This window comes from Rhipicephalus sanguineus, chromosome 6 (assembly GCF_013339695.2).
Source record: "Rhipicephalus sanguineus isolate Rsan-2018 chromosome 6, BIME_Rsan_1.4, whole genome shotgun sequence".
In the NCBI taxonomy this organism is placed as follows: Eukaryota; Metazoa; Arthropoda; class Arachnida; order Ixodida; family Ixodidae; genus Rhipicephalus; species Rhipicephalus sanguineus.
This window is the reverse complement of record NC_051181.1, coordinates 126,398,738-126,423,159: the sequence shown is the minus strand read 5'-3', so window position 1 is coordinate 126,423,159 and position 24,422 is coordinate 126,398,738. Positions and strand designations below refer to the sequence as shown.

Genomic DNA, 24,422 nt, shown 5'->3' with positions numbered 1-24,422 from the left:
AGCCACTTTACCGTTTATCAAATAAATTAATGTTCTCGAGGAACCTGGACAGAAATTTTAAAATTTGACGTTTCTGAGAAGGAGAAGGCATAGGTCCAAGTATTTTCCCGAGATCTAGCGGTGCTTTGGAGGTTGAGCATATTCTACTTCGGAGACAAGTTCTTTCTTCTCTGTATGCCTGCGTGGTAATCTAGCAAAATGTGTTCCATTGCTTGTAATGCAGCACAGAAGTCACGGTATGGGCCAGTCGTCAAACCAATGCGACACGTGTAGGCAGAAAACCATGCATAATTAAGATCACCAAACCTCTCGCCCCCTTTTATATGCCATTCCGGTGAGCTTTCTTTCTTTTATGCTTCGTAATGATGACATGCGTTTCTCGTAAATTACGTACGATGCAGAAATGATTCAGAAATCAACGAAATTATGCTGACGACACCACGCCGTAGGTTTTGCATTCTCCATTCCAGGTTTCGATTAGGGCGCAGTGTGAACGGCACATCTTCATTGAGGCTTCTAGCTCCGTTGTACTGGGACGCTCACTCAATACGGAGCCCCCACCTCCTCCTTACCTTCACCCCAGGTCTTATATCATACATCGTGGCTTATACGAATCTTCGGGTCGTTCAGACATAACAGTCAGGTAAAACGTCACACGGCCTCTAACGCATTCGCCTAAGATTACTCGAAAGCGAGAGCCATCTGCTTCTTCTTCTTTTTATTCTCACTCGATTGTATTGATTCTCCACCGCACCTCTCCCCTTACCCTCCGCGCTGTTCTAGTAGTTATGCTGCTTGACTGCTGACCCGAAGGTCGCGGTATCGAATCCCAGTCGCGGCGGTCGCATTTAGATGGAGGCGAAATGCTAGAGTCCCGTGTGCTTAGATTTAGGTGCACGTCAAAGAAACTAAGATGGTCGAAATTTTCGGAGCCCTCCACTACGGCGTCTCTCGTAATCATATCGTGGTGTTGGGACGTAAAACCCCGACAATTGTTGTTATTAACCCTCTCCCCTTGAAGCTTTCTGCACATCCAATTGCGCTGTACTGCCTCTGGGATCGGCCAACCTGTGACCAAGTGACGACGTCCGGTAATGACGCCATAATGTGACGTTATTGCTGTATGGCATTTCGCCGCTAGTAAAGACAACATACACACGAAAGAGACGAACACGACGGCAGGGCCGGCCAAAAGCGCTGTGTCTGCTGTGTGACGCTGACAAGAGCGATGTATATTGTCTTTCCGGCGGCGAAATGTCATACAGTAAGCAATACCAAGCTAGGCCAAAAAGTTCTGCTCAATGTGACGTCATGTTGTGCGACGTCATGATAGCCTTCTAGATGACGTCATAATTGACCGGGTTACTTTTTGCTTCGTTCATGTTGACACCGACAGTGACTCTTCGCGTATAATGAGGCATCTAAGGCTTTTAACAAGTCAATCCAAGGACCTGTATAAATTCTCTAGCAGTAGTGCAAGAGGTGATAAGAGCGCACTGGCCAGACGTGCCCGACCAATAAGTTATAAATGACCGAAACAGGATATGCAACGCATGTCCAGGTGTATCGCTCTCTGAGTGTGTCTAATCCAGCGTAATGCTCGCTTGCGTTTGTTGCAGATAAGAACAATCTTTAGTTCCGCGCAACAAAGTTCGCGTGTGACCGAGCACGCTTTTCCTATTGCCCGCTTATCGCTACAGAAGCTTATATCTTAGCATCAATTTTTTTTTTCGTCGTTAAGATAACCATAGAAATCGAATGCGTGAGTTGTGTCTATAACGAGAAACAGTATCCGACACGACATCGCGTCAAGTGGTTCCTGTCTATAGTAACATTGGCCTGCCTGCCTCGGTAACAAAGAGTCTTACAAACACAGTTATCGGAAAAGCCTCGTCCGAGATTGTCAGAGCAAGCACATCCGCTTCAGTCGCCACGTTATAGGTGCACGTAATCTAACTTAAAGCTGCGCTTATCTTTTTGCTCCTGTTGAACCAAAATTTTAAAATTTATACATGTATTGATGTAAAAATCGTCATGACCATAATGTCGCCATTCGCGTCCTCATTCGCGACCACAAGATGCATAGTAACTCGCACAATGCAGTGTGCAATTGACGAAATGTCGATAATTAAATATGTGTATTATTTATCAAGTCCTCTGAATAATGCACAAACTGACGCTTTATTTTTATTTACAAGAAGAGTCACTTTCGCGTGGAATATAGGCCGTGTTTTCAAGCACGCGTGTGTGTTTGTTTACGCGAAAGAGTGAGTGTGTGTACGTGTGTGTGTTTCAACTTTAATCTAACGTCGCCTCATTGATCCGAAGTCTAGAAAACAGCAGCATTTGTATATGCTCAATCATCATTAGAATGCATACACATGATGATGAGTTCTTTTTTGATGAGTGTATACCTATCTTCCAATATTTTCAATATCAAAAGAAGGAAGCGTTCCTCTTCTTCTTTCTTTTTTTTTGTGTGCACTGAATAATCTGTTGTGCATAACGAAAGGTACGCTGCGAGGAAAAAAAATGTAGAAAAAAAAAACCTCCTTATACATCTAAAAGTGCAATAGCGAAGTGCAGTTGCCTCACGCGCGAGGTGCGCCTGAAGGCGTCTAAGTCTAATTAATTAGGATTCAGTAGCGCGTTAATAATGAAGCCTTCAAGATTGCTGTGGAGACGAGAGATTGTGGCGCCATCTGTCACGCATTCTTCGAATGACCTCTGCGTTCTTTCTATAACTTTGTTAGCTTGTTGTGCTGCCCTTTGTGCGTTGCGCTTGTATTGTGTTACCCGTCTTCGTCCCGTTCGTTTGCGTGCTGTTTTTGCCATAATGCATCACCGACTCGCCCAAATTTCAGTCTTGCTTTAGTTTGTTGTCCATATTGAATGATACAGCCAAGGAGGTTGTATTAAACCCCCTTGGATACAGAATATGACAAACAAGAAGACATACCAACCATATAACACAAACCAGGCAGGGCAAATTAATGCGCTGGTGTGACTGGCCATTTCACTGTAAAAAGGCTTCTTCATTATTATTCTCGGATATGACACTCCAGACGCTTCACGAACCATCTCAGGAGTAAATATGAGCAATTATGCAAATAATGGAATATTAGGCAAGCACTGGCAATCGCTCCATGACTGCTTTTCTTTTCTTTTTTGCTTGCGAGATCTCCAAAGCTTGTAGTTGCGAACTTGACTTGAACTTGAATTATCGGACACGGTACTCTGTTTTTCTTTGTTGCAGGTACTTTTAATAATAACATCTGGATTTTTACGTGCCAAAACCACGATATGATTAGCAGGGACGACCGTAGTGGAGAGCTCCGGCAATTCGGCCATCTGGTGTTCTTCAATGTGCACCGACATCGCACAGTACAGGAACATCTAACATTTCGAACTCCATCGAAATGCGAACACCGCGGTCGGGATTAAACACGCGACCTTCAGGTCAGCACCCGAGCACCGTAACCACTGTACCACCGAGGCGGAGTTACCGGAACCTTGCATTATTACTATAATAGGCATAATTAATTGTTACTATTATTGTTAGTAGTAGTGAATGAAAGAGAGGGGTTTGATCGAGGGCTGGTTTCTTTGTTAAACCCAACCTTATGAAACCAATTGATAATGAAGCCAGGGAACGTGTAGGGGACGTTATTTGCAGGTTTGAACAGCAGTGTTGTAATTATGGCATAAATGGAAAGGAAGTGAAACTGCATGAAGAATCAACTTGCCGCAGGTAGGGACCGAACCTACAACCTTCGGATAACGCGTTCGATGCTCTACCAATTGAGCTACAGCGGCGGTCGCTTTCCCATCAACTTTGTTGGATATTTATGTTAGTAGTAGTAATAGCAGTAGTACTAGTAGCAGTACTAGTAGTAGTAGTAGTAGGAGGAGGAGGAGGAGGATGTCTTAGCTTGCCCTCACTCTCTTCTTTAACGCATAGATTACGACCAAACGACTGCCTGTCATAAAAGTTTGCGAGAGGAGGGCCGTGTCGCGCGTCTCCGAGTCCAGCCTTATAAACTGCCCACTCCGTTCCAAAACAATACGGTCCAGCAGACACGCATACACATTCGCATTTCGGGTCTGGCGGCCGCGTATACTTACTGAGGTCACACGCGTGCGTCGCTTCTAAACCGAAGAAAAAGAAAAAAACAACAACAAATGAGCAAAAACAACTCTGCGAGATCATGACGCTGCGAAGAGAGTGAGAAAGAGAGAGAGAGAGAGGGAACCGCGTCGTGTCTTCCAAGAGAAACAATTTTCATACGCGACACGCGTTCATGCTCCTGTAGCGGACGACTGCAGGAAAAAAAAATGATTTCGCGCCGCACGCACTGGCAAAACACCCGAAGAAGAAGGAGGACCCCCCCCTCCCCCTCCCCCGTGGATTTCGTGACCTTGCCGTCGTGTAGTCGAGCATCCCCCCCCCTCTCCTTATATTTCCACGTGTATGATGGTTCCGTTGTTGTCTTCGTTTTCTCGGCTGTGCATACAGCCTTGGAGTACCGCGACCGTCGACATTTGCAGAGGCAAGATGAGAAAGGCATAATTGTTTATTACGTACTAAGCCGGTCAATCATTTGTCCGCGCTGGGTCTTCGTGGTTATGTGCAATGCGGGAAAAAAAACAGCGCGAGCCGTTCGATCGAGCTCGCTTCGTTTGTTGGAGGTTAATAACACATGTCGTAAGCGCATCACTCGGCGCGCCGCTCTCTTTGTCATGTTGCGATGTCGAAACGTCGCAACAATGTCTCCAAATTTCGTCATGTGTATGGCGATATGTTTACACTCTCGCTCTGTTCTGTTCTTGCTTTCTTTCCTCGCAGGAAAAGGGTTCTTGTAGTCGGTTATCTTGCATGACTTGCCCTTTTACCATGAACCTCTCTCTCTTCTCTTCTCTCTCTCTCTCTCTTTGTCTTAGACTGTTTCATTGTGGCAGCACAGCCTTCGGGCTCCGCTATATGAATCCACTGAAGGCCGTATTAGATTATAAAAAAAAATAACAAAAGTTTGCCAAAAAAATGTTGCTTGATCATTGAACACTCTTGCCACTGGTAAACATGAGTAGACTGGCACGAGCGTGGCTTGTTGCTGATATTTTTTTGTGAGTGTGTTCATTCATTCATTCATTCATTCATTCATTCATTCATTCATTCATTCATTCATTCATTCATTCATTCATTCATTACGCCAAAAAACGTTTTGCTGCAACTCCTGCGCGTTTGTATCATACGTGTACCTTGGGACACATATCGCAGAATGGATTTAAAAAGTAATGGTTAAGGATACTTTCGCAACCATTTTCGTGAACAACTGAAAACACATTTTAATATTGTATAAATATTTCAATTCTTGTAATGCATATTGATTTACAAGAACGTAAGATCATGAACCAACTAGCCCAGCAACGAATTTTGTTATGCTTCATATCGCTTCTGGCATGTGTTTGACTTTTTTGACATTTCCTGTGCTTTTTTTTTATTATTGCTCTATACCCAATTCACTCAATGCTTCTTCAGAAACACTGTGATGTTTTCTAATGTGATTATGTGATATTCTGGTGTATTGTATTGCATTCTGTGATGTATTCCAATAAATATCTTAATTAAACAGCGTCTGACCGACGGCGCTGTCACTTGAGTGTGCTCTGTTCGCATTGTGTAGCACATCTCGTTACTTCTCGACACATATTAGGCTCTGCCATGTCCTCCTCGGGTCAACGCTCGCGCGATATTATTAAATAATTGCGAGTGCGTACACATAGTCTAAGCAAATCCTTATGCAACTCTACCCGGGGGACGTTTTGCGTTATTGGATACACACGAAGCGCCGCGCGTGCAGGATTACGAACACATAGCACAACGAACACACAACGAGTTGAAGCGCATACAAACATGCGAACACATAGCACGACAACGAATGCACTAAAACGAGTTGAAGGACGCTGAAACCTCTGGCCGCATCTCAGTGAACGCTCGTAAGTGACTTAAAGGTGCGCTTAAGTAATGGTCTGAGTTATCGTTATAGCGTAGCGGCACAGCGAGCGCTATTCTTTGAATACCGCATGAAGTGCATGGCGTGAAGGCTCGTGCAGCGGGGAAGATGAGAGTGCTACACGTGTTGGCCCGGTGCCGCAGCGGAGAGGGGAGCACCTCCTTTCTGGTACAAAGGCTGACGTGCGCTGACGTACACTGCCTCGGCAGTGCATTTTTAGGGGCTCACGCATATTTACCCCAGCCCGGAAGGGATTATGGCGGCACACAGCGAGCTTTTATTGAAAAGGCGTACACGGTGCTCGGCTGCTGATCTGAAATGGCGCGGCTTCGATCCCGGCCGCGGCCGGCCACATTTCGATGGAGGCGAAATAGAGCCGAAATAGGCGATGGAGCCTATATGGAGGCTCGTGTACTGAGCGATGTTGAAGAACCTCGGGTGGTCGAAATTATCTGGAGCCCTCCGCTACGGCGTTTCTCATAGCCATGAGTCCCTTTGGGGAGTAAAACCATACAAATAAACCGATCAACCGTGTGGCCGGCGAGTACGCAGTCAAGCCTCTTACGAACACTTGCGCTTTGCTCGAAAGATGGGTGACATGTAGAATCGTATTCGCCGTTTTGTTCAGGAAAAAGTTCAAGTAAAGCGGTGTGTGTGTGTGTGTGTGTGTGTGTGTGTGTGTGTGTGTGTGTGTGTGTGTGTGTGTGTGTGTGTGTGTGTGTGTGTGTGTGTGTGTGTGTGTGTGTGTGTGTGTGTGTGTGTGTGTGTTTGTGTTTATTTAGTTATTTATTTATTTCAAAGTACCTTACAGGCCCCTAGAGTCATTGAGTAAGAGGGGGTAATGCAATAAAATATTAAAACATGTACAATAATTAGAAAATAAACGGGAGGGGTACAGTAATAGACAGAAATGAGAACAAGAAAAAAAATGTTATAATAACATATGCAGCGATACACATTAATATTGCGTTATATGGCATGTAACAAAGTTAGGCAGAGATAATCTGCGTCTAGTCTCTTCAACCTTGGCAATGTTTGTCTGAATAAATTAAATAGAAAAAAAAAAAAACAACCGAACACTATAATTACAGAACGAACTCGACATAACTAAAGAACATATAGTTTATATGTTCTCAATTTTTTTTTTGACTTGCTATTGTTACTGCCGGCAAACCGAAAGGCAAGGCTCACACGTGTTACCTCAGAGGAAAGACAAAGAATACGACTACGGCGCTGCATGTGCGCGCTGTTTTCGTGACAGTGAGCCACTCGATGGCCATTTCACGTGGCGCCACTCTTTCCTCTCAAAGCGTCATCTGAGCATCATCTGTTCACCACTGCTGTCGAGACTGTACAGTTGTTATCAGATTCATTCACGTAGCACGTCTCGATATATATAGATGAACATCACCATTGTCTGTAAGGTATACGCATGAATCTTCTAAGCACGTGACAAGCATATAGTGGTCATTTACAGAAAGGAAGATCTTGGATGTCTGGACTCGTATCACTGCTCACCAGCCCTGAAATGCATACGAGCCCTTCTGCGATACTTGACGGCGATTGAGCCAACTGTCCCTGACTAAAGCTACGCGGCGCCATGCTTGTCTCTATCCCTCGTTTCCTTCCTCCCGACGTGTAGGGTAGCAAACCGTACAACGTCTATAGTTAAGCTTCCAGACTTTTCTTGATTCCTACCTCTCCCTAAATTTCTCCTCTGAATCCAGTTCTGGTTGGTTGGCAAAAGTGTTCGCAATGTTTACTTCGCAGGTCTGGGCTGGCAAATGTTCTGCCTGTGTGTCTTTTTTTTTTCTCTCTCTCTATTTAGGAAGCGCTGCAATAGAGGCCAGTTGGTTATACATGTCTCGAAAAATCGCACTTACCAAGGACGGAGGTGAGCACGTAACAACACTTCTACGTTCCGCGTTGTTGTGTGTTCACGTCAGTCAATGTAAGTTCAGCGCGATTTCCAAGACATATATTCAGGGACATTTTATCAGTGGCACAGCCAGGCAAAAGAGAGTAAGGGTGTCATGCTCTCGAAAAAAAAAAAAGGTGAAATTTTGTTACGCCGCTGTTTGTTGGCACACGTATTCGTAGTGGTGTATTAGTTACTGATTTGGGATGTTCAATTACAAAAGGCCAATTGCGGCCATGGAACGCCCAGACGTACGGGCGTTTCGTGGTGCGTAATTGGCCTCTCGTAATTAAATATCCCACATCAGCTACAAACGCGCCACTTCCTGTTCTTTATTATCATCGTCGCCTGATAACTGTATGATTTTAGACCTCTTCGCCACCACTTTACATCTGACGTTAACCTTCTCGGCCTGTCACTCAAGACAGATTGTCGCGCACTTGGTATTCTGTGGTATCATTAGGCTTCTTGGGTCATTAAACGCACATCACCGTAATAATCATTTTTCGTCCTCTTTGCAGACCTCATCACTTTGTTACCTGTTTATTTATTTAATTAGAAGAATACAGCAAGCCTGAAAAGGGCCCTCGCAGGAGCGATGACTCGAGCAACATGAAAATATCGATCAATAACTGTTAATATAGACAATAAAAGACGAAACAGTTATACAAACTAAAGAAGGTTATTATTATATGCAATGTATTCTTATTCCTCCCTGTCACTGATGACAGATTGCCACATTCTCGCCTTTCCGAGGTCATGCTCGGGCCCTCTCCTCGTTAAACACCCCGTATCAACATCGCGACCATCTTGCATAATGATATTATGACTAACCATTTTCTTTCTTTTTTTCTCGTCCGCTCTATGATCCCGACGCCTGCTTAGGCACAGCTAGCGCTTACGAGCTGGCTTGTCTAAATTCTTCTTTTTTTTCAGTTTGAGTACTCAAGGACGTCTAGCACGCCATCAATAATGACAAAGCAGCGACACATCTAAGAAAGTTTAAGAAAGAAAGAAAGAAAGAAAGAAAGAAAGAAAGAAAGAAAGAAAGAAAGAAAGAAAGAAAGAAAGAAAGAAAGAAAGAAAGAAAGAAAGAAAGAAAGAAAGAAAGAAAGAAAGAAAGAAAGTGAAATGCAAAGGTAACGAGATAGACATTTCGATGCTTACGAAGGCTGAGAAGATGAGATCATAACACCACGCCCACCGTCCTTCGGTCCCCCTTCCCCCCCCCCCCCTCTCTCTGTCCAGCCATTTCTTTCCGCCTGCGTCCACCACATCTATCGGCCGTCTTTCATAGTGGCTTTATTATTGCGCGTTCATCGTATGAGAGAGAGAGAGAGAGAGAATGCGTCTCCGACCGTAAACATCCGTCAAACAAGGCAATAAAGAGAGCGAGAAAGAATGTAAGAAAGGATGACGAGCGTAGACGATGAGAGAGAAATTTCGTGTAGGTGAGAGAGAGAGAGAGGAATACGTATTATCCATGAGCAGCCTTCTGTGACATTGTGTGCGGCGCATTGTGGCCTGTAATACCCAAAGAACACGCGCGCGCGTCCACGCGTCACGTAGGCACATGACACGTCACGAGGAAGTCTTGAACGAAATCGTCGTGTGTTTCTTTTTTTTTTTTTTTGTCTGTTCGTTTCCACATTCGCTTGTTTCTTTGTGTTCTCCTCATTTATTGTTTTTTTAAAGACGATGTCTAGCTTCTAGAGTCTCTTTCACCGCACATTTTCAGAGGGAGTGCAGATGGCTGCTTCTGACACATTTGCACCGCCGTATCTACGCGCATACTACCAGCATACTACACTGCGTAATATTGTATAAATGGCCCAATGTCAAATGTCGGTTATGGTTCAATGGTCGCCAATGCTGGTTTGTGTCAGATAACCATCGGTAAATGTCGAACGTGACGAATTATCTCACTAATGTTGGCTAATTAAGTGACGGCTTCTGTTGGCCACTGCCGGCTATAAACATGGGCAACCGATAACAATAACAATAATTGGGTTCTTGCGTGCCAAAATCATGATATGATCATAACACTTCTTTCCTTCATTCATAGTGAGGGTCTCGTTCTGACAGACTTAATGCTTTCAGGTAGTATGCGAGGGATTATTGGTCAGATGCCAGCTCGTAATAAGTTCACGTGCTACGGGACGCCAAGCAGGCCGGAAAAAGTGTTCCACACTCGCCGTCATGGCTACTGGCGGCGCTGACTGACGCTCCCACGTTTAAATGTACATGTATACCCTACAAAGTGGACGGGGGGATGGCCGCCGCGGTAGCTCAGTTGGTAGATCGAGCATCGGACGCGTTATTCGAAGGTCGCAGGTTCGGTCCCTGCCCGCGGCAAGTTATCTTTTCGTCCACTTTTCTTTCTTCATATTTACCTTACATTTACTACTAATAACATCCCCTATACTTTCCTTGGCATTATTGTCTGTTAGTGCTCATTATGATATGATCATGTGACACGCCGTAGTGGAGGACTCCGGAAATTTCGATCATCTGGCGTTCTTTAACGTGCACTGACATGGCACAGTACACGGGCATCTAGTAACCCGCCAACATCGAAATGCGACCGCCGTGGCCGGGATCGAACCCGCGACTTTCTGGTCAGCAGTCGAGCACCGTTACCACTGTACCACCAGGGCGGGCACGGCTGATCGATCTTCTAACGTTGGCCACAACGTTAGACAAATGTCGACTGCTGTTGCCAACGTTGGATCGCGGTGGCTACATTGTTCGCTATTCGCTGTTATACGAGCAACACTGTCTAAGTACAATCTAAATTCGATGACTGGGTTTCAATTTATCGCGTCGGTCTTCTTCTGAGGCAGCAGTGAAACTACGTTATATTGAAATCACGTATGACGCGCTTCGTTATATCAAGGTTCAAAATACATGGTGTTCTATGGACACGAAATTGTGAAGAGTGGAATACTTCTTTGTATCGAGAATTTCGCTACATTGGGTTCGTTATGCCTAGGTTTAACTGTACAAATGAAAAAAAGAAATTGCTGTGAACAAGAAAGAGAAACGTATCCGGCGAACGCATACGTGCTAAGCCCGGTTCTTCCTTATTAACTCCCGCACGCTGTCTTAACTTTTTTTTTCCTATGTATCTTTTCCGTGTTGGACGCGCGTTCGTGCGGAGGCGGACAAAGAGGGAAAGAAGGAAACAATGAACGAAGCGAGAGAGCGAGAGAGAACGAGGAAACATAGGAAGTCGTGAGCTACAGATGCTGCTGCTTGTGCTCGTATTAAAACAACATTTTCTATAGATATTTCGAAACAGCTTGCGGGGCTAAGCCGAGTGATTCCCGCGGCCTATCACACGCAATGCTTGCGCCTATAATGGTCCGATCAAATCGTTAACGCGCGGTTTCCTGGAGACTATACATACCGGCTACTGGTCATCATCTGAAAGGGTATACCTGAAGGTTATAGACAACGAGGGTTAAATGACGTAGTAGGCTGACTGTTTCTTGGAAGTATAGGCAGGCGAAGCGAACGATCACCCCTGACAGGGAAAATCTTCTACTGAGCAAAGTTGTGCCTTTTTTTTTAAATTCCTAATTTGTGCCGCTCAGAAGGACACTAAACAGAAAAGCGATTTTTCTTGTATCAGTGAATTACCATTGCACAATACCTAAAACGCCACTTTTACCGAGAGTAGACACTCGGTAAGCGAAAAAAAAAAACGCGCAAAAAGAAAAAAAATACAAGTGGTGACGCCGCCGTGGAGTTCTCGCACCAGCTTGCCGTGACGTCATAGATTTTGACAGCGTCAGCTAGGGCCTGCGTTGTCGTTTATGGTAAAAAAAATTGTTTACATTGTGTTTTGAGGGACCCAAAGTCTCACCATAGCAAGTTTAAGAAAACTTCATTGAACCAATGTGACCAAAATGCGCAGAAAGACATTCAAATTCGTGATGACGTCACACTGACTTTCACGTGCTGAAGTTTCGGCGCAAAATTAAAACATGAAACTTTGACCTTCATTTTCAGTTCTAATAAATATTTTATGATGGCGAAATTCAGGAGAACGGATTTATGCAAGAACAATTTATCTGACTAAATCGATTCACTCCTCCACTACATGTGTCGTCCGTTAATTTAACACACCAACGTTGCGAAGGTAGTTATGAGGGATCTTGTTAGGGTTGTGTTAAGCCACTAATTTTGACCGCTTTCTGTATTTTTTTAAAGAATGTCTTCTTGTGGCTCTTCCGCCGACTTTCAGTAACAGGGTGTAGGGGTAATAACGGCGATTTCTGACCGAACTCAACAACCATGTATACCCGCATACTGTGTTGAGTAAATGATTAATTTCGGCTGGCGTTGACCGAATGATGGATAGCGTTGGCCAAGTTTGACTATTCGCCGTTACAACCGCAGCGTTGTCTTAATTTAATTTGCTAGGGCACGTTGCCGGGTTAGTTGGTTAAGATTCACAATTAGCGCAAAAAACAAGGTGTTATCTCCCCTATCATTTCTGTCATCGTTGATAATATGTGTTCTGCGGAGACACATACACAGGTAACACAGCGCTGTGTATGTGTCTGCTTCTTAGTCCCTGTCGTGTTGCGCTATACTCCTTGTCAGTTATGAATCTTAATTTAATGTCATTCCAATGACTGAGCTGCCTATTTGTAAACACCCAAAACGCAGCATACACGATCGTTATCACGCACCAGCTCCTTATGACTGTGACCACGACGGCAGGCAAACGAACCCGTGACCTTATGCTCAGCTCGCGATCTTAGTTCATTCCAGACTGCCTTGAGATCTTCGCTCAAGTTTGGGAACGTTCAAATAGTTCAAATAGTTTGTGTTCAAACGTTCAAATAGTGGCGTTTCCAACCAGGGGCTTAGGCAGGGGGGGGGGGGGCACCTCCTTGATCTGAAGTAGGAGCCGGGCAGGGAGATGTGGCCGAGCGTTTTTTTGGTTTCTGTATGCCATGGAAAAAAAACGGGAGGGGGGGGTGCCACCCTCTGGCTACGTCACTGTTTCCAACCAACGCCTCGATCGGACCAACACTCAGACGATCAAGGGGCAAGACAAGGGAAGCGGCGGGGTTTTCCCACGGCATTACAGATGTATGACGCCCTGGAATCGCTAGCGCATCTAGTGGGCGATGATGTAAGTATAATTACGCGTATGACGTTCAATCGGAGGAAAGATGAACACTGTGGCCAGTGTTGTGTGGAAGAGAATGAGTTTGCGGACGCTATGGCAAGGTCTGTCTTACACGGTGACACCTTATCGCGTGAGCATATTTGCTTTTTTTTGCGCTATATGCATCGGCCGTGATAGCAGCCGAGCTTGCGTCCATTGCCGCGTAATAGAGAGCGACAATTTACAGCTCAAATAACACGCACACAGAACATGACACTACACGGCAGACCAGCGCTGATTGACCCTCCGCGCTCCCGAGTCATTGAGCGCGGAGTGTGGTGGGAGCTGTCGCGTCTCTCGTTCTTTCTCGTCCGTGTCGTTTGTGCTGCAAGTCGACACTGATGCAGAACCAACAGGCTCCCAATGGCCGCAATACTACGTCCTGCGTCTCCACAGCACACATATTATCAACGATGACAGAAATTATATATAGGGGAGATAACATCTTGATTTTTTTGCGCTAAGACGAACACATGAGAGAAGACAGGACGGAGAAGACGGTCCAGTCTTCTCGCATGTGTTCGTCTTAGCGCAAAAGTCTGGATGTTATGTGCTCCCCAACTCGCCCAACAACAAGTTCTTATTATGATAGGGGAGGCCCCGAGCCCTCCCATTAAAATATAAAAAGAGGGGCTCCCTTTCGATGGTGATCAGCGATACGTGCACATATATCGCTTCTCATCATAGGTCGGCAAAAAAATGTTGAGCTCACTCAGACTCACTCACAAAACTTATCTTGCCCTTAGGGCTCACTCGGACTCAGACTCACTACAATTTTTCTCAAGCGGACTCATTTGGGCTCAGACTTACCAAAATATAATTCACTCGGACTCATGAGTCTGTTAGCCTATAATTAGCTTTTTCTACCATAGTGTCAATGCTCTTTAACACGAATACCTCGCATAATCGGTGCTCTACTTAGCAGCCTTTGATATCGTACCTTCAAATATGAGTTATCGGAGTTTTCAATTCAATAAGGACCTTTTTTTTTTTTTGGAAAGAGATATGATTAAGACGAGACATTTTTATCAATAACTTCCTTTGAGTCATTTTGCGGGAGGCGGAGTGGGGGGTGGGGGGACAAGACACGCCTGATCAATGAATATCGTGCTGACGTATGAACGCTAGTGCGTTGAAGTACCTGTGAGTGCAGGGGAGCATCAACGTGAGTCGTCATAAGGCTAATACTAATGCTGAAGTTGAGTGGTTATCACCATAGGTCGGCAAAAAATGTGGTGCTCACTCAGACTAACTCAAGAAATATATTTTGTGCTTAGGGCTCACTCGGACTCCGACTCACCAAAATTTGCCTCAACCAGACACACTCGGACTCAGACTCACTAAAATTTGTCTTAACCGAACTCACGCGGACTCAAACTCACAAAAATATTACTAATCCGGACTCACTCAGACTCAGACTCACGGCTCGATCTGGGTCTCGATTCATGAGTGAGTTTGCCGACCTATGCTTCTCATACATACATACATACATACATACATACATACATACATACATACATACATACATACATACATACATACATACATACATACATACATACATACATACATACATACATACATACATACATACATACATACATACATACATACATACATACATACATACATACATACATACATACACCCAACAGCAAAAGTATGCGGGACGCAAAATGTCCGAGAAAGCTCTATTCTCACTTTGTCTGGGAACAAAACCTCCGAATAAATGTTCCACCCTGCAGGTGGCATTGCAACCTACTTCTAGGTTGCAGCTTGATTAGAAGCAATATACGCACTAATATAGCAGAAATTGGCATTTGTTGTGGAGTCAACGTCCCGTAAACGTTTGCTGTTGGGTGTAAGTACACATACGTATACATACAAGCAGACCTTGTGGGTTGGGAGACGCCCCTTTCCCCGAGCATCTCTGAGCAAAAGGGGGAGTTGAAGCACTGTCGATCTCAAGACGACCTAAAAACAGCCTGGTATAGCAAATGACATCACGAGGTGGTGTAATCGACAGCTATAGAAGTGCGGGAACAGCTATAATTGCAAGTCACGTTTGGTTGACGACAACAAAACGTTTTATTTTCTCCCTTGTTTTGAGTATACGTATGCCTGGAGCAACAATCAACTCCACGCTTTAGTACACGACAGAATTTATGTTGCCGTCCTTGGCGTGCTTCCAGACGAGTTCGATGGAGGAAAAAAAAAAACTTGGGAATCGAAAAGTGTTCTTCGAGTTTCGAAGGTCGATAACTTTGTGTTTAAAGGAAAGAGGAAAGAGATTGCAAGAAAAAAAAAATAACTTGCGCACCACTGCTGAGACCCTAAAGGAAGGCTTAAAGTTATTTCTTTAGTGAACTCTCATTGAAACTCAATTTATCGGGACATGACACGGAGTTATTTATAAGCAATACTTCGTTGGAAGTGGAGAGGCTCTAAACGAGCCGACGCAACTGGTGAACGAGTGGTTCAACAGCACAATATATAGCTGAATCTACAGTGTAAGAAAAAATGTGTAAAATTCTAGTTTTTTTTTTTACGTTTCGAAACCACGACATGATTATGAGGCTCGCCGTGCGTATGGTTCGTTAGAATCTGGATTATTTGCCACCTGACGTTCTTGAACGTGCGCCTAAAGAAGCGGCGTTGAGTTGTCCATGTGAAGTGAAGAAACATGTTCTACAGATGGCCTTGGCAGAGCTAACATCTTACGGTTTTGTGCCATATATTGTTCAAAGTACGAACACATACCAACAGGAATTTCATGCGATGCATTTCGCTTCAGGTTTTAGAGTACCGTTTCTTCCAGCTATAGCAAATGCTTCTGACGTCAGTTGCTCTAAGTGATAACACATATTTTTCCAAATATATGCTGTTCTGTGCTCTTCCAACTTGCTTGCTATTAAGAGGTCGAGGTTTAGGTTTTACTAGCACAAAACGACATTTCATTTTACTGCTTCTTATAACCCGTCTTCTTCACATTTCTATAAATGTCGTTCATTCGCCGACATATATACTCTAGTAAAATTACAGGGTGTTAAAAGGGGATTCGTAACAGTGGTGGCGTCGTTTTTATCATGAAAATGTGCTCAATCTCACCGGGCAAGGGGGCAATTATGCTAAACAACAACAATTTCGTAACGCAGTGTGTTGGTGCGCACGCATTCAATCACAGCCATTTTGACATACTGCTTTGCTGCAGCCAGTTATTGAAAGAAGTAAATAAGGAAATGAAATAACAGTATCCAACGCTTGGCTGCAATTAAAGTTACAGAAGACAGTCGTTTGCTCATTGCCAGCGGAAAACAGTATTTGAATTCAATCTGAAATGTTTCTGTGCTGCACGCAAATATAAGATATGAGTAGCTGGCGCTGGTAGCAATTATGCGCAAGTTCGAGTCATTGAGTAATTCTAGTAAAAACCACGCTCGTTTGTTTTTACAATGAGCACGCATGAGGTATGAGAGGAACGCAAGCATGCAAAGTGTGCGACGTGCATTCACGGAATGACGTTTATTTAGGCAGCGCGAACCCAGACGCCCGCCGTTTTTCCCCTCTACAAATTTGCATTTAAAGAGTCTCGCGCGTGCAATTACTTCGTGACGTCAGAGTGCCCCGTATGCGGAACACGGACAACCGCTACGCGAGATCGACCTCAAATTGCCTCCAAGGCCATTCGAGAACGAAAATTAAGCAGCGAAGACAAAAGGAAAAAAGAAACAATGCTCGCACGTTTTCTCAGCTGGCGAAAATTAGAGTGGTTCCTTCGCGGAGACAATGGTTTTTCTTTCGCGATTACCGGTCGTGGTATAGCCACCGGAAGAGGAGAGACTCTTTCTCACGCGCTATATAATGTCGAGATAATTACGATAAGAGATAAGTACGTCACTCGTACCTTGCTGTCCGCTTTGCGGAACAGTCTGGGCGACAGCAGAGGCATCCTGGATCCGAAACGCTTGGATGTAGGCTGTGCCGCCGACATTGACGATGAGCAACACTTGTTAGCGCGTCGTCTGCTCTTCTTCTTCGTGCGTCGTCTGCTAGCGCGAGTGGCCGATTTCGTCGGCGTATCCAGCCGCAAAGGTCCGTTCTGCTCGCTAGGCCAGCGAGAGTGCGCGCAGCGCCTCGCACGCACACACAAACGTACCAACTCACGTAGCTACTGTCGATCAAGGAGGCAGGCACATTTTGGTTCGTGTATGTCGTCGTCGTCAAATCGGCCGGGTCCCGGAAAAATAAACGTTATTTCTTTTCTTCTTCGTCCAAGAGCGCGTTACCGGCGGCTTCAAGCTTGCGCCGGGCAGCCCAGAGCGAGGAGGAGCGCCGGTTCGCTCTCCCCCTCTCTTTCTCCCTCTCCCAAAGCTCTCTTTCTCCTCGCCGGCGTGGTGACGTCACCAGAAAGCGCGAGCCTTCTTTGGGCTTACGCTCCTTTCTTCTCTACGCATCTCAATGGTGTCTTCCCCCTCTTCCTTCAAGGCCGACTGGCGCCGCTTTGGAGCAGAGGGATGGCCGAATGAAGTTGTTGTTTTTTTCACTTTTTTCTTCGTTTTGCGCATTTATACCCATCCTCCTTTTGTCCGCAACGGAGCGGACAAGGCTTCTCGTGTAGACTGGTTGTAAGGACCTCCGAGTGCAGCTCCCGACTATTGCGCCCGGAGTGTGATGGGAGCTGTCGCGTCTCCCTTTCGGGCGTACATGCTGCCGCGACGCGCGTTTGATCGATGGCTGAGGGTCGGAAATCCACGTGACATTCACCCGTTACTTTCTTCTCGCTTTTTTGAGGGGCTACAGATACTTTCGTTAACGGTTCTTGCTCCTGTAGCATCGTATCGACGAACCCTGCCGGATCTTTTTTTTTTCTTTGTGCATTGACAGCTGTCATTTCTGAGCGCGGTCTTGTTTGCCTAATTACTCATTGGGACAAGCTGGAGGTTTGGTAGAGTTTACTTGATTGAAGGGGCAGGCAAAAAATATAAGGAAAAGAAAAGGAACTTGCGTGAAACAGTAGATGTTGTCTCGGATACGTTTTCTTGTTAGTAACGTCCACTGCGGTGATGCATTTCGTTTCTAAATTTCTGTTTAATTTTTTTTTTGCGGTTCGGGCCTCGGCACTCTGTGGACTTACAAACAACTTGACTGTACCAGGCTGTACTCCATTTAATATGCTTATCACCTTACTTTATTTTTTATTTGTTAATTTTTTGTTACTTCGATAAGTTGGTAAGCAACAATGGTATCTCTTTCTGCTGGGATTGCATACGCGGGACTACTTAATTTTCAAAGAAAACCAAAAAAGAAAAAACAACGGCAACGTTAATATTGGAAACAAAGAGATCGAAGCCAGCGATAACCCTATAGTTTCGATTTCGTGGCAGTCACTTGTTTAGACCCTAAAAGATGAACATTTCGCGTTGAAATATGACGTCTTTTGGATGTATTCGCCGCTTTACACGTGCTCGCCACTGGCTCGAACGAACTGCACCCTGAAGTATGTAAGTATATTTACATACGTATGGCTTAGCGCGTGGTAGCCGAGAAATGCGTTTGCGCCTTCAAGGAGTCAAGATTCGAAGCAGCGTATGCTCACGTATTACGCATTCTTGGCTTCTCTATTCGAGAAGAGTATGGTGCTCAAGAATGTGCTCAGGAATGCGTTACCCGGACGCAGATGCTCGCTTCATTTTGACTTCCGCCATTTTTCCTGCCCGGACCCGTTCCTGCAAAACTGGTAATATAGAGAAAGGAAGGGTTCTGCCAGAGTTATGACTTCAGTATACGCGACAGCGCAAGCAAGGTGCATACGACACGTAATGTATAAAACACGTCAAGTGGAAAATCTGCGTAGGAGGAATGCGCGATACGACATAATGTCACGCTGAAAAATTGGAATCTTCGTAAGTGGAATGTACGGCACGTAATGTAAAAATTTCAAGTCAAGTTCGTGTTTTTCAAACAATTCGTGTTTTGTGTAGGCGGAATGCACGACATACGACATATGTAATGTCACACAAATTTAAGACATCATGCGTAAGCTTAACACTTCAAGACGAAACATTTTCGAAAATAAAAATGATAGGCACACTGAGCAGCGTGGGCACGCGGCAACTTGCGCGGCCGTATGCAGGAGTGATTAATTTTCTCACGCAAATAACCATACAATATGACCTTGTGATGTTCGGGCCACAGGTTAGAAAACATACTTATTATTATTTTTTGTTTTTCTTCGCGTTTCTTCCTCTTTGCATTATTTCTAACAAGTGTATCCGGATGTCTGGATGACCAGCTTTAAAGCTAATTATTATTACTTTTCTGACATTTCGTGCTATAAAAATGTAGTATATTCATTTAACTTGCTAGATAAACACTCCTAATTAATAGCTAGCCATCATTATCAATAATAATAATAATAATAATAATAATAATAATAATAATAATAATAATAATAATAATAATAATAATAATAATAATAATAATAATAATAATAATTGTCTGGGCAGTCCCCGGCGGACCTCTCAGCCTCCCTCTAAAAAACTATTTCACTCTCTCTCTCTTTCTGGACAGTCTCAGCTTGAATATATTTATGCTAAAGCCGATAAATGACAATTAAGAATACGGTGAAAGGCGCTTGAAAGAAGACGCGCTCGTAAAGAAAACGCAGCATGATATTTATAGTATATTATCTACCTCACCCTCATCTCTCACTTTACGATTGCAAACTCTCACTTTACGATTGTTACAAGCAGGTGCTTACCCTTCCCCTATCATTTATTCACGATTCATAAGTGAAATAAAGCCGGGTTGCCTTCGATGTGGGCTCCCGAGATGTAATTTACAACATATGCTGTGGCAATGCCCCATGCTGCGCGCGGCTGCAGGGTATCCAGCCACTGAAGAAGAATGGACCATTCTCCTCATCAGTCCCCAAGAGGACGACCAACTTCGGGCTGTCCAGAGAGCCCACGACCTGGCCGTCGAGTTTAACCTCCCGGTCCCGTCGTGGACGCGGCCCGCGGACGAGCCCTGACTCGCTCTTCTCAGGACCAAATAAAGTTCAGTTCATTTCAGTTCTGTGCACGCTTCACAGAGAAGAGGACAATGAACACACGCACTAACAAAATTCGAAGATCTGCAACTTTTCAATTAACGGTTTCGGGGGAAAAAAAAACTGTTGACTCCAGCTAGAGATTTCGTGACTATCGTTTAAAAGGAATAAATGAAATAGAACACAAAGCGTGCCTGTTGCCCTCTTGTTTGCTTTTCGCAATAGGCAAATTCGAGGAGGCCCACAAATCTTTGTGGTCGTGGTAGCTGCTGTCATCTTTCTCATGTGTTGTTTTTCCCGTGTGGTGGTTGCCCCTCGATTAGTAATCAGCCAACTTTTTCGACGTAAACATTGTGCGGTGTCTTTTTTCCGTTTATGTTATAAATATATGCGTAGGCGTGCGCAGCGTTTCTCTTACGGAGGGGGGGGGGGAGGGGTTGCGAAGGTTCTTCGCCCCCCCCCCCCCTCCCTATTAAGTCGATGTATGGGGAAGACTTTGCGCTCCCCTCTTCTTAGATCACTAAGGCGGGGGGGGGGGGGGGAGGCATGCCCCCTCCCCCGTTCGCACGCCTATGAATATATGTGTCATAACTAAAATAAAACTTCCAAATATAATAAAATGTGGTCATGCCTTCTTTTTTCTGCGAAAGTATCAGAGTATGAAGTAAAAAAAAAAACTGAAATTGAAGGTATATTACTGACGAACGACAAAAAGAAAATTTAGCATCTGCTAAACTTCCTTTAGCAACAATATTATAGCGATCCGACTGCCAAATATTTTTAATTATCACAGTGTCCGCAATTTTCTTTCTTTCCAATCAAAATAAAGTTATGTTGTCGCTTCCTTACATTACCATGTAAGTGTCGACCCCCGTCACCCTCAGCAGTAGTTTGGGTAATTTTATGAGCAATACACACCCGATTGCTGACCAATAAATCATGCCTGATTACAGTCACAGGTAATGGCTGTTCAAAATAATGTATAACTGTAACCAACCATGATATATGAATCTGATCCGTGAAACATGATGTATGGACCGACCATGATAAGCCGTCGTTGAACAAATAACACTTCATCATTTCAAGACTCCGCCACCTTCCCATGAACTTCGGTTATTTGGATTTCTAATCAATCATCATATATGATATGACTCTGACACATGAACCGGAGTGTGTGAACCAATCATGATATATATCATGGTTGGTTAAAGCCATACACGACTCTAACATGCCCAGATCGGTTGGCTGAGAGTCGGGTGTTCTTTTAAAATTAAAGTAACAAGAACTCATAAAGTGACACATTTGCCGACTTTAAAAGTGTACTGTAATGAAATAAGAACACAGTTTGATAGCTTTGTTGGACAATGACACGTCATTAATGATAAATCGCCACTAACTTGGCCTGTTCTCGAACGTTCCTGCACTGTTATCCTTTGAGAGAATGAAGTGTATATATACTGTGGCACCCGCCGAGTAGTATATATGTAATACTATACAGAAAACTTCATCTGTGACTGCCTCCGGTTAACATGCGAACGCTATTGTTCTCTTATTCTGTATGCCTCTGGGCGATTCCTTTAAAGTAATTTGTCTTTTTTTGTTAATTAAAACAGATATCTTGCAAGATCCTGTGTTCTGCTGCACTCCTTATATTTCACCTTCTTCTTATTTTAATTTATTGAGCTTTAAAAGTATATTCAGTCATCGTACTTCTTGCCTACGTCTCTTGATTAAGTATATGGGTATGTGCCATGGCTTAATATCATCATCACAGTAATAATAAGTACTTCTTAGGGGCCTCGATCCTTGGCACGGCGACAAGATATTGTACGTTTGCAGGAGTTTCTTACAAAATCAGCGAGATTTAGACTATAGAATCAGAATGCACTGCTTCTTTTTATTTTTAAACCAAATCAAGTGTAGAAAGCGAAGCTCCTAATCGAATTCAGTAGCGATCGTCATCGTCTACGAGCAGACAGGGGAAAAAATCTCGCCCGTATTCACGATAACGATAAACAAGCGGTGTAAACAGGACATCTTACGTAACCGGTGTTTCCAATTTTTTTTTCTTTTTTTTTTCCTTTCTTGGAGACAAGGAATACACTTCATGTGGCGGCTCGTGCGCTTCGTACGAGGAAGAATCGGTGCGTACGTCGTTTCGAGGACGCCGCGAACTTCACCTCTGTAAGCTCACAGTTTGCCTCGTAGCTAATGAATCAATTGTTCTTGGCGAGCATCTTTTCTTCTTTATCATCTTCTTCTTGCTGGGCATCTGGCCAGAAACGTATACAGAGCCGTTTCCTAGACGACTTCGCGAGCAGATCATCATCGCCATATCTGAGTGCTAGAAACGCTGGATTCCACATCGAGGAAGAAGTTTCAAATGCCGTCGGCGTAGCGCATCCCGAAGGTAGTCGCATTTTGTTATTCTGTTTTGTCCTTGTTTCGCTCTTTCAAATGCCGCCGACTTCTGAGATTGCAAGATCCTCAGAAACGCGCAAGGGACGGTAATCCGTTGTCACTTATCGCGATGGCTATGTCGTAGCGTAGTGTTGCTTGGAAGCAAAAGCGGCTTCGTGGTTTTTATCTGTACATAACGGACATAGAGGAAACTCTACGGTTACGAATTTACGAGGACCAAACTCTGTAAAAAAAAAAGCGTCTCACTGTTGCCGCTTTCTGACCCGTTTAAATTTCGCGCTGTTTCTCAGCGCAACCGCATATGTGGCGCATTCTGATGGCCGGTTCGCGAACGTATGAAATATGACGCCGCAGTAGGGGCAGTTCGAGTTTACAACAGGGGGCTGACGATAAAAAAACGCCAGCAAAGGCGTCGCGCGCGAGGACAATAAAACGGCCGCAGAATCGGCCCTACGCCCGCTGCGTTTGTTTATATTTTTGTCAATGTGTGATCCGATTTCGCTTAATGTTACGTAAATGGCGGTTTCCAACCATGTGTGTTGTTTTGGGTTGCCGTTGGACCTAAAATGGCGTCCGTAGATGTGTATTGTGTTTGTGGCCAGCCGTACGACCCGAATTTATTTATGATACAGTGCGATGTTTGCAAGGACTGGTTTCACGGAAAGTGAGTAGGCTTGGCCCGATCGCTGCACTCGTTTATCGCTCCTTGGCGCCCATAATTTCGTCCGCGGACGCGCCTGTGCCAAGAGCGCGTAGCGGCGGGCTCGTTTTGGTTTCCTATCTCGCCTGGATGACATTAGTCGATACGTTGCTAACAGCTTGCCCTCCGAGTTGCCCGCCCTCAGAGCAGTCGTCGTAGGGATGGTGGAGGGTTTTGCAACCTACCCCACCGTGGATCGCGGTCGCTTTCGTTTATGCTGTCGCGTAGCGCGTCGCATGCTGTCTCCCCATCAGCTGGTTAGCCTCCGTCTCCCGAACGCAACAATTTTTTTTTTTTTTTTTGAACGGGCAACGCTACACGCGCCGTCGATTGCAGTTACAGCTGTCTCTGGAGTTTTCCTTTATAGTGAGAGTGCACACGCTGACTGCGTTGAAAGCCGCGAATTTCTTTTCGAGCCCGACTGTTGACGAGAAATAAAGATGGTAAAATATCTCTCGACGCAGTTGTACTTGACATATCGACCACGTTCCCTGAGAGCGTGCTGGCGCTTGTGGAAAGCTGTCAAACTGGGACGCTTGCTTGTGGCAGCAGAGAGGAAAACCTTTTTTGAAACGAATCGGCGTTTTGTCTTCGTTTTCAGTTGCATAGATGTCAAGGAGCACTGACGCATGCGACATCATCAAGTACCACTGCCCTCAGTGCCAGTTGACCTTCGGACCGTCAATCTGTGAGTGATGCTTGTTCTTATACACGCTGTAAGGCCGCGGCTGACTTTTGTTTTGCCTATTTTACGCGTATTACGCGCTCTAATTAGATGTGCCTCGAGATTGTTTCGCAAAGTGAAACCAATTGTGCACTTGTGTAACTGCGCTCGTGTGAACTTTTCTCAAAGCAGCGACTCAAACCCGCGTTTTGAGCTTCACCGAATTATATGTATGAAAAAAAAAAAAGGCTGTTTGTAATGTAGCATTGTACCGCCGCGTTCAAAATGTTAGCTTAACCTCAAAGTATTCACGTGGCTTCCAATGTAAAGCTACGCCGAACTATATTTTTTTTCTTTTTTTTTGCCGTACTATAACCAGTAAATGACGCATTAGTTCGCACAGAGTCGTTGTAAGGGTGCAGAATCCTTGATGATTACAGTTTCTGGTACTGTTAACAAACCTTTAGTA

General features: G+C 44.6%; 1 protein-coding gene across 1 annotated transcript in view; it reads left to right on the top strand.

Moving 5' to 3' along the window:
* The first annotated feature begins 23,073 nt into the window (after positions 1–23,073).
* The window catches only part of LOC119396367 (histone lysine demethylase PHF8-like), a 34,327-nt gene continuing 32,978 nt past the window's right edge, over positions 23,074–24,422 (top strand). Inside the window, 3 exon segments of the mRNA XM_037663560.2 lie at positions 23,074–23,253; positions 23,891–23,912; positions 23,914–23,977. Coding sequence (XP_037519488.1) covers positions 23,156–23,253; positions 23,891–23,912; positions 23,914–23,977 — 184 coding nt within the window. The 5' untranslated portion in view covers positions 23,074–23,155.